Below are 14,086 nucleotides of genomic sequence, written 5' to 3'. Positions count from 1 at the left end.
AATAAAGCATTATTCGTTAGCCTACTTCATCATTTAAAATAACAAAACTAATAAGCTATGTTCTGTGTTAGTTTTCTCCTTGTGTGTAACCAGTTATGCTACGAAACTGTGTGGAGTGTGCATGTATAGGCTATAAACTCGCAGAGCATTAGGCTTCATATTAATCCTCCCTCAAACATGCATATTTTACACTACAATTCTTTCACTTGTTTAGTATTAGCACTGACAGCGTGAGACCACGTGTCCTAACACCGAAAGGACTGTTGAATAATGCAGAACTAAATGTATGTAGTCGGGCGTGGTTTCGTTTCAATGAACCACTCACCTTATGTTATTTGTTGGAAAAGGCAGGGGAGGGGGTTATTCGTTTATTTTGAGGCGGGACAGAGGAGGTGTGGATCATGAATATGTATCAACCACGCCCCCTAGCGCCTTTCCCCCGTGAGATGTGACGTCACGATAGCGGCCCGTGTTCGTTACAGCTGACTCTCGCCGCCGCTCCATCAAGCGTTTTGTCGCTGGAAGCATAGAGAGTGGGGGAGAAAGGGAGAGGGAGAGAGCGAAGGTGAACAAAAAATAACGAGCGAGAGGGGGGGGGGAGAAACAGAGAGAGAGAGAGAGAGAGAAAGAGAGAGAGAGAAAGAGAGAGAGCAACAAAGTGGAAAAGGAAAACAACAGCCATCAATCTGCCTGAGTCTCATATTGTTGGATATTCTTTGACGAAGACTATTTTTCCGTATCATAATTCTTTTCAACTGTATTTATTGTCGAATCTGTCGGTTATTGGATTTCTTTAGGGACTTTTCAGTGCACCTCAGTCGATTCTATTCGAGCCGGTATAGGCTACAGCTAGATAATCCCCTTTACCACATGAACACCCGTCATTTTCATGTCTTAACATTTTTCGGGGAACAGTTTTGTCCAGTGCAAGAGGAGAGACAAATTTATGGGATGACAGTTTTCCACAAATAAACGGACAACATCGTTTTTAATGCCGAATAAGAAGCGGCACAGATTGGTCTAAATTTGTAAAAGAAAATTGAGAGTTGATAACATTTTCTTAAAGGGCCAATTGCATATTTCAAGATGTTGAACTGGACATGATGTCTTGAAGGACATTATTTTTATTTTCCCCATGGGACCTTTGATGGATAAGAGGAGTGGAATCATTTCAGCAGTCTTTTCAACTTTTGATTTTCTTATTTTATTTTCACCCGTCGCCATATTGTTGAATACAATCTGACGGCCTGTCAATCATTTGTGGATTGATTGGAGCAAAAAAGTTGTTTCACTGCGGGAATCCACGGCCGTTCATTGATGTCAAGACCACTTACCCAGCTTTTACCACCGGACCTTCCGGCCGGGGCCAGCCCGCAGTTTGGGACTGGTAACCCAGGGGGCACGGCTTCCACTGGTGGGCACTTGAACTCAATGGCCAGCCTCAAGTCGCTGCTGCAGATCCCAATCAAAGCTGACCAGCGAGGAAAAGACTGTTGCGAAATGAAAGGTAAGGTGTGCAGTTTGTTTGTTTGTAGTTTGTTTTTGTGGGCCTCAGCGTTATGTATGTGTGTGCAAGTGTGTAGTGCTTCCTTATTTGCATATTTTATGTGCCTCCCCTTACACACAAACACCTACACAGACTTACAGATTTACACAGACACACAGTAACACACACAGAGACTCAGATGCAGTGACTTGTTTTAGTTCAACTGCTTTATTATTTTGTGTTCACGCTACAGACTCACTAATAAAGCCTTCATGAATGCTCTGTTAGCAGATTGTGCTGATTTAAAACATTGAAATGACCCTGATGAATGATTTAAAAAAAATGCAATACTAATATCAATAGAACACTTATCAAGGCAATTGTTTACAATCATTTTAGTAGACACTCACTCAACTCGTGTTCATCTCTATTGCATGTATTACATTAATCTGTTGTAAGAACAGTGTCTAGCTCCACAACATTTTCTTTCACACCCAGTGGGTGAAATATTAACCCAGGGGCCTCTGAAGGGGACTCCAGCCATGTCAGCTGCTGTCCACAGCACTGGAAAAATATGACTCTGACTAAACACTTCCACCTGGTGTCCAAAGCAAGCCACTGCAGAGTGTCTTTCCTGGTCTTTGTGTGGGGGCTGATGATGACCAGGACTGACAGTCTCTCCATGGAGTCGGCATCCCAAAGGGCCTACCAGCATCTCTGCCACCACCCCAGCACGCATTCCCCTGTACATGTCTGATCATATGAGATGTTTTAAGACTTTAAAGATGAAGCTCTGGGTTGCGTTGCAGTTTTTGGCAGCAGAAGTTTGGTTTTGCCTGTGGCTTCAATGCTTTTACCAGAAAGATGAATCTTCATCTCCTTCATCCCAGTCTCTCTGCTGGCTGGCTTTGTTAAACGCCTGCATATACACCCACTCTTTTAGCGCCTTTCTCTACTGTCGTCGTCCCCCCCCCATTCTCTGTCTTTCTCTCTCTCTCTCAATTCTCTCTCACATCGAGCAACCTTCCCTCTGTTCTCTATCACTTCATTTGCTCTTCTCTCACATTCTCTCTTATCTTCTTATTTGTACTTTCACTGACTATTAACATTTCCCTGTCTTCTCATCTCTCTTTTCACCTCTATCATGTCTCATGACACGTCACCTGTCTGGTTTGCATTCATTCCTCTTTTTTCTCACCTCTTTACACTCTTTATTTGATGCATTTCTTCTCCCCATCCTCCTCTCTTCTCCCCATCCTCCTCTCTTCTCCCCATCCTCCTCTCCTCTCCCCATCCTCCTCTCCTCTCCCCATCCTCCTCTCTTCTCCCCATCCTCCTCTCCTCTCCCCATCCTCCTCTCCTCTCCCCATCCTCCTCTCTTCTCCCCATCCTCCTCTCCTCTCCCCATCCTCCTCTCCTCTCCCCATCCTCCTCTCTTCTCCCCATCCTCTTCTCCTCTCCCCATCCTCCTCTCTTCTCCCCATCCTCCTCTCTTCTCCCCATCCTCCTCTCCTCTCCCCATCCTCCTCCCCCCCTTCCACTCCTCTCCTTCCACTCTTTTCATTTCCCCTGGCTCCCTCTATCACCCTTCTCCCTCAACCTATCCCTGTCTCCTGTCTCCTGTCTCCTGTCTCAGCCTAAGTTGTTGGGAAAACAAAACTCTCCCCCCATCTCCGGTCTCCCCCCGCCGCCCCCCGCCGCCCCTTGCCTTCCATCCTTCCTGTCCTCTCCACATCATGTTAGGTTGACACACCAGACCAAATCAGCCTTGTTTGATCACATCCCACCTTTGCTCATTATGGTAGCTCACAATCTCACCCTATTCACAGAATGTGTGTGTGTATGTGTGTGTGAATGTGAGAAGCCAGTAGCCTGTCTCCCTACTGCCACCCCTGCAGCATTATCAGGGTTGTAATGGCGGTGTCAGACTTAACTGTGCAGCAGAACGGAGAACGAGGCAGACAGGCAGATAATTATGCTGTGAATAAGGACACTTTGGTACCCTCACTGAACTCTCTCTCTCTCTCTCTCTCTCTCTCTCTCTCTCTCTCTCTCTCTCTCTCTCTCTCTCTCTCTCTCTCTCTCTCTCTCTCTCTCTCTTTATCTCTCTCATCTCTTACCCCCTGTTTGTTTATGTCTATCTGCAACTTTCCCATAATCTGTCTTTGTTTTTCTACCGGCATGCCTGTCTGTTTGTCTGTATGTTCTGTCTGTCTATCTGTCTCTCTAACCATCTGTCTCACCCTTTTTCATGCCCCACCCCATAGACAAAGAAAAACCCCAGGACTCCACAGAGGAACCCGTGAACGGGGGCCCCCCTGGCATGCCGGGGGGCCCCGGCTCCCTACGCAACTCCTCCCAGTCGGCGTTCTTGGGGCCCCTCCTGTGGGAGCGCACCCTCCCCTGTGACGGGGGCCTGTTCCAGCTGCAGTACATGGACCTGGAGGAGTTCCTGACGGAGAACGGCATGGGGATGCACCCCACGGGCCCCAGCAGCGCCAGCGCCCAGATCCCCTCCCAGAGCTCCCAGTCAGCCGTACCCAAACAGAGCTCCCAGTGCCCACCATCCTCCCCGCCTCCCTGCTCCTCCTCCTCCTCTTCAATCTCCTCTTCATCTTCCTCCTCCTCACTGCTGGGCCTGGAAAATGTGCCGCAGCAGCCTCAGCCACCGCCGCCGCTGCCGCAGCAACAGCAAAGCATGATGGGAGGTCCCGAGTGCCTACAGGGTTAGTGGGGGTGTTTGGTTGAAGAGGGTGGGGGTGGGTTGGAGTGTGCTGGGATGCTTGTGTAGGGAGTGTTTGTGTGTTGGAGAGTATTATGTGTGTGTATGTGTGTGTGTACTCGTGTGTGTGTATGTGTATGCCCGTGTTCCAGTGGAGAGCCATACAGGTTTGAGGGTGGCCAAAATCGGGAAAATTATAACTGTTAACACATTTTACCTGCAGTAACACAAGCCAATTACATTTTGCAGTGCTCCAATACAAATGAATGGAAAACTAGGGTTGTTAGTGAAGTACCTGTTTAAGTTCCTGGCTTGTGGATTCTAGTCTAGATAGTACAAGGGGTTACTTGGCTGTCAAGGCGCCCATGGGTAAAAGGTTCAAAGACCATCCATTTGCCTAACAGCCATGGCAACGCTCTCGCAGATAGCTTAATCGATATCTCTTCAATCCTCTATGCTTCTTATTTGTAAATGAATCCGACACCGTCTAAATAAACATTAAAGACAGATTTATCCACATATGATCAACTAATAAATGTCAAATAATCTTTATTAATGTAGGGAGGCCATACTCAAATATACTAGTTCAAAAGTGAAATGAATAATTAATGAATAATGTGCTCACAGTATCGGCCAAATTGTTAGGATTGAATTTGGTTACACAAAGGGAAGGACAGGGTTAAGCGAGCCCTAACTGCAGTACAGTAAATGCAGAGAGAGACAGAGAGAGACAGAGAGAGACAGAGAGAGAGAGAGAGAGAGAGAGGGATGGATAGAGAGAAAAAAGGAGCGAGAGGGCTGGAAGGGAAGAACCCAGGCATGAGTGTTTTCTGTGCATGTTTTGAAACGCTCTCCCTCTCTCCCTCAACCTCTCTCACTCTCTCTCTCTTTCCTTCTCACTCTCACACGCTCAGGCCATGTGCCGTCGCCCTGTCACGTGCTGCTGCAGAAAGCAGTGGAGCGAAAGAGAGAGAGAGAGACTGAGGAAGGGAGGGGCGGAGGAAGAAAGGGAAGGGAGGGAGACTGAGCAGGCATGCAGAGGGAAAACAAGAGAGAATGAAAGCTCTAAAGATCAGAATATCCTAACCTTGCACTGCAAATAGCTTAGCAGAAAAACTAAAGTCAGATGTAAAGACAAGCTTGAATATAAGTCATGTAGCCTGTAGCTAAGAAATGCGCTCATAGAGACCATCTAGCCCATGGTACGAAAGAGACAGCCTATCCGTGTGGAGTGCTGTTGTCTACAACACCTCCTCCATTATAAGGAGATAACCTGATAGAGCTCTGGTTAATATAACACAGATGAAAGAATGGATAGACCTCTTGGGGTGTGTCACCTGTCAACAACTGGACTGCTGGGCGTGTGTAGATGTTGTGTATTTTGTCTTGTGTGTGTGTGTGTGTGTGTATGCATGTGTTGTGTGTGCTGGCTGGGTGGGGATTGTTCTCTACTTGCCTGTGTTTATTTTCAATAAGCCTGTGTGTGTGTGTGGGGGGGGGGGGCTGTCTGTGTCCTATGGAAGGAGGAAGGATTGAGTGTATATTTTGAATGGAGACAAGGACTAAAGAGGCCAAAATCCAAAGGCACTTGTTCTCTGTTTACGTTAAAGAGCAGGGAGGTTATTCTATGTAACACACTTCCTATATTACAGTCTATTTTGACTTTGCATTTCCTGCTAGTTTCTTCCAGTCAGAACACAAATAGCCCATGGCAACACAGAGTGTTGTTTTAGTCTCATACAACAATAACAACATAAGCATCCATTTTAAATGAAAATCCCTTTAGAATACAATGGCTCTAATTGAAAGGCGCCTATCTGCATATCTGGTTGGATTCCTCGTTTTGGACGCTTCATGTGGAGGTTAGATGGATGTTTGGAGAGCAGCTGGCGGGAGATTAGCTGTGGCCAGAGGAGGACATGACTGTGCTGTGGAGATCCCATCACCCACAGGGCACCCTACCACAGGGTACAGGGCTGGGAGACAACACTTCCTGGTAGAGGACACACTCTCTGCCTCGCTGCAAAGCTTTCCTATCTTAAGATATGAACTATTTAACAATATGAACCTAGAAATGTTTCCAAATGTGTTATTGTTGGTCTCTGGTTGAGCTTCTTCTGAGAATAAACATGTATCTCTGAGTTGAAACATGAGACCTTGGTCTACACAGCTACCAGACAATGTGAAGTACAGAGCAATGGAACGCAGATATCATGCACCCTTTCTGTAAATAGGAGCATGCAGAATGAAATTGTGCAAAGGGTGATGAGAGAGGGCGTTGAGGGGGGGGGGTTAAGAACATCTGAGCCAAGGCAAAACAAGACTACATGAATCTGATGGTGATGGTTGGTTGCTCAGTAGCCCTGATCTTGGATCCGATCCAACTTTTTGTCCAAAATGGTGGCTATCAGGCCTCGGATTTTGCAGGGCTTTTCCTAGATCTGCCAGCTGCTAGTCAAGCCACCCCTCACAATAGCTGGGGAGGGGAGTGGGGGGTGGATTGTGGCCTTTGCTTCCACCTGCTGGTCAGCCAATGTAACTGCAGCCCCACTGCAGACTGCAGGCCAAAAAGGACATATAATGCTGGACAGTGTTATGATGCGTCAGATATTGTAATCTTCTTGACCTCTGTGTGAATCTCTCTTTACCTCTGTTGTTTGCATACTGTTGAGAAAGGCACTTTGCAAACCCCTATTGTCCAGCAAACAGACAATTGTATGATGTTGTATTGCACGGTCCTCTCCTATAGGTGGACAGGCAGCTCCCCCAGACCCCTCAGCCAACTCCACCGGCCCCCCCGGGCCCCCCGCCCCCCCTGGCCCCCCTGCCACCAACGGAAATGATGTCATGGTGAACTTTGACCCCGACCCGGCGGATGTGGCGCTGTCCAGTGTCCCTGGCCAGGAGGCCTTCGACCCTCGGAGGCACCGCTTCACCGATGAGGAGCTCAAGCCCCAGCCCATGATCAAGAAGGCCCGCAAGATGCTGGTGCCCGATGAGCAGAAGGTACTACATCTCCCACAGTTCTTTGCGCGTGTTCTCTCTGTGTCGTCTGAGCCTGATGGTCTTAATGTGTGATGATCACAGAGGTATACACATCCAACGCTTATACGTGATATTGGAGTCAGCTACCTTCTTCATATGTAAATGAGGATAATGGTGTGAAGACAATTGAAAAGAGTGAGACTTGAATGCAGTTGTGATATTGAGGTGTTCTACAATGTTCTACAATGTTAGACCTCAAACGTTTCTATGTTGGTTAAACCTCCGTCGTGTTAAAAAAAAAAGTTACTGCAAACTTCCTATGTCATTTCATATTCCTAAATATGTTTTGTAACTTAGTGTATGATCAGACGTGAGATATGAATTTCTTCAAATACATGTCGATAATGTCTGTAATGCAACTGTGTTTGGACCTTTCTGCCTCTCCTCTCACCCTCTCCTTTATCACAAAACTGACCCTTCTTGCCCTCTTCTCGCCTCTCCTTTCTTTCCCACACACCCCCCAACACACCATGCCGTGCCGGCGACGATACCTGATAGGACGACAAGTACTGGAGCCGCCGCTACAAGAACAACGAGGCGGCCAAGCGCTCCCGAGACGCGCGGCGCCTGAAGGAGAACCAGATCTCCGTCCGCGCCGCCTTCCTGGAGCGGGAGAACGCAGCGCTCAGGCAGGAAGTGGCCGACATGAGGAAGGAGTTGGGCCGCTGTCGCAACGTCCTCAACAAGTACGAGAGCCGGCACGGAGACTTGTGAGGAGGAGGAGGAGGAGGAGCAGGAAAAGCCAAGACAGGGAGGGCGAGGTGGTAGAGGAGAAGGAGGAGTGAAAGAAGGAGGGCTGGGGGGTACAGGATAAACCCAACATTGGTAGCACTTTAGCTGAAGCGGTATGCGTGTACGGCCTACGTAGGGGTGGCGTTAGCATTGTATGACATCTGATGTAAAAGCCGATTGCTCACTGGCACTTTTTAACAGACCACCGTAGAACTTCTTGGGCTTGCTCATGGACTGCCTCTGTCACACCTGGGGCCCCTGCTGCTGGGGTGCGGTGGGGATGGAGAGCACTTACATCAGGTGGTACACAGGTCGTGCGCTTAAGGCAATTCAGATGAGGTGTTCAAATCACACGTGGCAGTGAAATCATTGTTTTTAAGCTAAAGACTAGGAGACAAGCCAGAGGGTGGACAGAGGTGTAATTTTTCTATGACAAAACATGTATATTTTTGAACTGGTCAGACAGCATAGCAAGAACGAATGAATGGGAAGAAAGAGGAAGAAGAGGAGGAGGAAGGTTTGAGATGAGAGCAAAATGATTTTGACATAGGATATCTGTATATTTTTATATTTGCAAAGAGAGGTAGGAGAACTGATTTTGGAAATAATGTTTTGTATATTTTATATAGGGGTGGGTGGGCAGAGGGGTGATTTAGTGATGGGGTATCCATGAAGCTGTTCAAACAGGCGTATTGCAAAATGATATATTTTCAACTTAGAAACAGTTGAGAAAGAGGTAAGTGGTAAAACAGAATGTATAATGGTTGTATCCAGGTTTTAGACAATGAAAGAGGCTTAGTTTCTTAGTAACTATTGTTGATATAATGAGAAAAAAAAATAATTAAAATTGTATAGTTTAGAGTTTTTGTTTTATTGTGGGTTCATTCAAAAACTTAATTTGTTACTTTCTCTTTGATTCCTTTTTTTGAATTCAATATTTGTGCGTTTCTTGGGGAGGGTGATAGAGAGAAAAAGAGAACTAAAGAAAGAGAGGGCAAAGGAGAAACAAAGCCTGTGAGGTGATTCATCTCATGAACAGCTGCATCAGAACAGATGTTGTTGAATAAATATGGAAGGCATTCATTAGACGGGGAGTTGTGTGGCACACACACAAACACACTCATACGCACACAAATTAACGCACTGAAAAACATGCCACGGATTCAATTGGAAAGACCTTTGACCACATTTGCAAATTGACATGATCTGCAAAGACGTGCGCAGACACACACAAACACACGCGAACGCTGTTACTATGAGACACGCGATATTTCATAATGAGCCCATACTGCTCTGTATCTCTCTGTTCTTCTCTCTACACCTAACCGATGGGATTCTGGAACCAGATGAAACTGGTTCAGAGTTGACGGCCCAGGTGAACTTGGCAATGATCAGCATGTCCGTGTGCTTGTCTGCAGAACATGAGCATGCCTCATCACCAGTTTGAATACTATGATTCTTATGATGATTCTTATTATGATTCTTATTATTATCTCTATTGTTCTGATTCTGAAATGACGACATGGTGCTGACCCAGTTTATCCCCTTAACTGACACACACAACCCAACACAGAACTCAACTGCCTAGATCTTTTTCTCTTGTTTGTTTGTTCTTTTATTCTTCTTTAACGTACCGTACTTGTAAGAGGAATCGTTGGTAGTTCATCCCACGCAAGCGCGTGTCCTCAAACTTTACCCCTACAACAGGCCATGCTGCCCTAACACTGTACCATACAATTGTACTATTGAATATTAAAACTATTCTCTCACTAGCTGTATGTGTGTATATGATATATGCTTGAACATGTGAAAATAGATGTAATAAACATAACTTGAATATATAAATGTAGTTAATATGAAACAGATTGGAAGTATGGTCAATTTCTCAGGTGTCTGGGAGATTAAAAAACACAGAAAAAAAGATCTTACTATTGATTGCGGAAGTTGTGATTCCTTTTTCTCCTGGAGAAGGGTTTGTCCTGACAGCTTTGCTAGTAGGCCTGTTTTGGCAGCACTGTTGTGTATCTTGCTGCCGAGTCATACTGTGTACTACCAGCTAATATGGGAGTAAAGGTCTATCAAAACCAGTTCAGATTTGTAAACAATTTATTGAGATTGGAGATAAATGTCATTTTTTCATTCTTGTTAATATTTCCAGTTATGATTGCTAGTATTGTCATTGTTGTTCTTGTTGGTGCTGTTGTTGTTATTATTATATTAATTTTCTGTGTTTACTTTTCTGGGGGAATATGATTCTCTTTTCCTCTCCTGAGGTTCCAAGACCATATTTACTCTTTTTCCAATGAGCCTGTTCACTCGAAGCACCATCCACTGAGACTGTACAAAGCCCCAGATGCATTGTAGGGACTGTAGTCACATCCTTGTGTGTTGGCGTTTGATAAAACAGACACAAACTTTGGACTTTTATTCCCTGGATGAATTTGAACTACACATCCCAGAGGCACAAGTCGTATTCTCCATCTGTTGGTGGACAAATAAGCAGTTTATTTTATATCTGGGAAATTTCCTGAAGCTTATAAACTTTTAGCAGTGCTATTTTTCTATGTACCTGCCTGAGCATACTACAACTTTTGTGGGCATTTGTAGCCCATTGTCATAGTGATGGTATGCTACTTTAACGGCATTGCGGGTATCGAATACAGCCTTCCCCCACTTCTCCGGTTTTGGATTATTATACTCAACTCCCTGTCGTGATGACTGTTATAAATTACAAACCCCAAGAGAGCACCGCTACCCAACTGCACCAGTATGTCTATTCCTATACACAGGGCTGCTGGGAAATGTGGTCTTTTTTTCCCAAAACACGAATAAAGGCTTATCCTTACTCACCGATGAAGCTTTTGTGGTGTCTATACTCCATGACAGTGCAACATTATTAACAGCTTGTTGTTGAGGTGGGATTCAAACCTTCGAGAGGAGATGTACAGTATGTTCAGACAAGTAACATTCAAGACACCACATCATAGAGAACATTGTAATACAGCGCCGGCACAGGCTGTGTGCCAGAATTGAGATACTACTAGACATTTAAAACTAAGAAAAACCTGGAGCGTGTGCAAGAGAGAGAGAGAGAGAGAGAGAGAGAGAGAGAGAGAGAGAGAGAGAGAGAGAGAGAGAGAGAGAGAGAGAGAGAGAGAGAGAGAGAGAGAGAGAAAGAGAGATAGAGAGAGAGTTTCCCTTCCTGTCAGTTTTGTGTTTGGTGCGATGCTTCAGCTGTTCATGTACATGGATGATGTCAGATTTGGTCTGGCATGACAGGAAGACATCTGTCTTATCAAAAACCATGAGGCCACCCTGAAGGTGTGGAACTGAAGTAGCATGGAATAACAGCAGCACTCCACCACCACTGCACTTATTGGAAACACCCACATTTTCCATCACGGTTTTAGTGTGTGTGTGTGTGTGTGTGTGTTTGTAGTTTATGTGTGAGCACTTCTAATGTGAAAATCACTCAGCTATCCAGTCTCAATCACAGTAGTGATTTATAAGCCGACACACACGGATACACACACACATTAATTGTGCGACTGTCACTGCAACCCCGGTGTCCTTGGCAACTGTCTTGTGTGTCCAAAGTTGGTTGTAGAGGCTGACGAGCAAGAGGGACAGCACTCTGACCATGACCACCACTGATTAGAAACCAGACCCCACTAACACAGGAGGGCACTCCTGTGGCCTGGGAGAGAAAGGGAGAGAGTGTTTATGTGTGTGTGTGTGTGGCTGTGTGCTGTGTGTACTAGAAGTATGCATGTGGAAAAGAACAGCTTGTAGGCGATAATTGAGAATACGCTGAATGGAGGCGACTTGATGGAAATCAACATAAATGTGGTGATAGTCTCATCACGGAGATGGGGTAAAGTGTGTGTATGCGTGTGTGACACAGAGAGAGAGTGTCCCTAACAGTGTGTGAGTGCGCGTCGCCCTCCCCCCATCCAGAAGAGTGTGAGAGGTCCTCTTCATTACTGTCTGATGTATGATGTGCATGCCTTCATGGAAACCAGATGTGAAGGTCTCTCACGGCAGAGAACCCCCCTCCTCCACGTCTCCTCTCCTCCCAGTCCCCCCTCCCTTCTTCCATTCCTTGACCTCTTTTTGCTACCGTCTTTCATTCTCTCCAACTTTCCTCCTCCTCTCCCCCTCTTCTCTTCTTCTCCACCCCTTCTCTACCTCTCCCTCTCTTTATCTCTCCTCCTACTCTCATCGACCTCTGCTTCGTTCCTTCCCCTCTCCTCCTTTCCGTCCCCTCTCCTCCTTTCCTTCCCCTCTCCTCCTTTCCTTCCCCTCTCCTCCTTTCCTTCCCCTCTCCTCCTTTCCGTCCCCTCTCCTCCTTTCCGTCCCCTCTCCTCCTTTCCGTCCCCTCTCCTCCTTTCCTCCTCCTCTTCTCACCCTCTCCCTCATACGGTCTTCTGTCTTCAAGCCTCCAAGTATCTCCATTTTCTCTCCCTTCTTCAACTCCCACTGTCTCTCTTTTAATCTTGCATCCGTGCAAACGTTGCACACATGTGCGCATGCAAACACACACAAAGAAACACACGCACGTGCACTAATGCTTTTAGTGAAGAAGGGCTCTAGAACCAAGTTTATGGGTTGTCTCCCTCCTCATCCCACTCATCTCCTTGACAACCAACCTATCACACCATTTGATACGAAGGGGAGCCATTGCCTCCTTGTCGGGGGGGTTAAGCTGAGTCCCCTGTCACGACGGTAGGCCCGAGACTTGCCGGTTGAGACTGTCACTCCAGACGTCTGGCTCTGACCCAGGCACATGCACGAGCGGGCATGAGACCGTCTCGGGAGTCTGACTGGAGAATGGTGCCATAACCTGAGGGCGCAGGGAGGTCGTCCTGTCTGACAGGCCGTTGGACGGGTGGGGGCGATAACAAGTCAGCCACAAATGTCAGGTGTATACTGATGACACAATCAAGCCTATAATCAAATGGTTTCAGTGTGTTGCCCAGCTTCCTGTGGAGGGATCAGATTCCAACGCCGCCTTGTTGCTGTTGTCAGCCCCGGCCCTCTGATCACATCTACATCCCAATGCTGATGTATTCTGTGAGATGAGCCTATTAGAGCTAGGTTAGGGGGGTGTGTGTTAGTGTGCAACGCCAGCCTTCTTTAATGAACTGCTGAGGCAGGAAGTTGGCAAGTTGACGTTTCCTGTTTGCCCCGTGGTGATGCAAAGCAGGGCTGACCAAGAGATGGAAGATAAGCAATGATGGATGATAGAACAAAGGAATGAAAGCATGGAGGATCATAGAATGGCATAGCAGGATGGACAGATGAAAGACGGGTCAAATGGATTGGATGGAAGGACAGATCACCATTCCAAATGAGTTGCAAGAAGGTCTGCGTCTTGTCTGTTTTGTCACTATGATCCCGTACTTTGTGAACAGCTGACAGGCTGTGTTACACAGCTATTGTAGGTTGGCTGGATTGAAACCACATCTGACAATGGAACGTTCATTTTCGTACCTGAGAAAGTTGAGAAAGTGAACAATGGCTTAACAATCTCTGACTCCTAATGCTGAAGTTTTGAATGTCTGTCTGCACTGGGAAAAATGGATGATCAGTTGAAGCACGCACTCAACCTGAAGGTCAATGGTGAATGCACATTGTGTCGTTGGACTGGTGCAGCAATGAACAATGAATAGTCATCAGTGCTCATCAGTTAGTGTGACACACATCCAGCTAGCTAGTCAGCCAGTCAGTCAGTCAGTCAGCCAGTCAGCCAGTAGCCAACCAGCCAGTCTGCCATCCCTAGCTGAGAGAGGCCCAGGTCTGAGGAACTTAGAGTACCTTGCTATCACCATGATATCACCAACAGACACAAAGCAGGCGCCTTGACAAATAGTTTGAGCTAAGTTTTTGGTCAAGGACATCCACGCTAGTCCCCATCTGTAATCTCAAGACGTGTGTGTGTATGTTACATAACAACTGTACGGTATGTCTGTGCACAAACTATTGAGTTTGTATATTGCTAAATGTGTAAATGTCTATGGTGTGATCCCTTTTTATTAGTTGTTTGTCTAACATACTATGGGTGCTAATGAATCGTACTTTATTTGAGCTGGTGTGTCTAA

At 46.3% G+C, this 14,086-nt stretch overlaps 1 protein-coding gene across 1 annotated transcript; it reads left to right on the top strand.

The window, feature by feature from the left end:
* Positions 1-487: 487 nt before the first annotated feature.
* Positions 488-10,836, top strand: dbpa (D site albumin promoter binding protein a). Its single transcript, XM_047019631.1, has 4 exons — positions 488-1,507; positions 3,754-4,212; positions 6,958-7,214; positions 7,752-10,836. Exons 1-4 carry the CDS (start codon positions 1,318-1,320, stop codon positions 7,965-7,967), a joined length of 1,122 nt encoding a protein of 373 aa, XP_046875587.1. The 5' UTR covers positions 488-1,317; the 3' UTR covers positions 7,968-10,836.
* Positions 10,837-14,086: the final 3,250 nt, after the last annotated feature.

Source organism: Hypomesus transpacificus, chromosome 4 (genome assembly GCF_021917145.1).
Source record: "Hypomesus transpacificus isolate Combined female chromosome 4, fHypTra1, whole genome shotgun sequence".
Classification (NCBI taxonomy): Eukaryota; Metazoa; Chordata; class Actinopteri; order Osmeriformes; family Osmeridae; genus Hypomesus; species Hypomesus transpacificus.
This window is presented reverse-complemented; position numbering and strand designations above follow the sequence as displayed.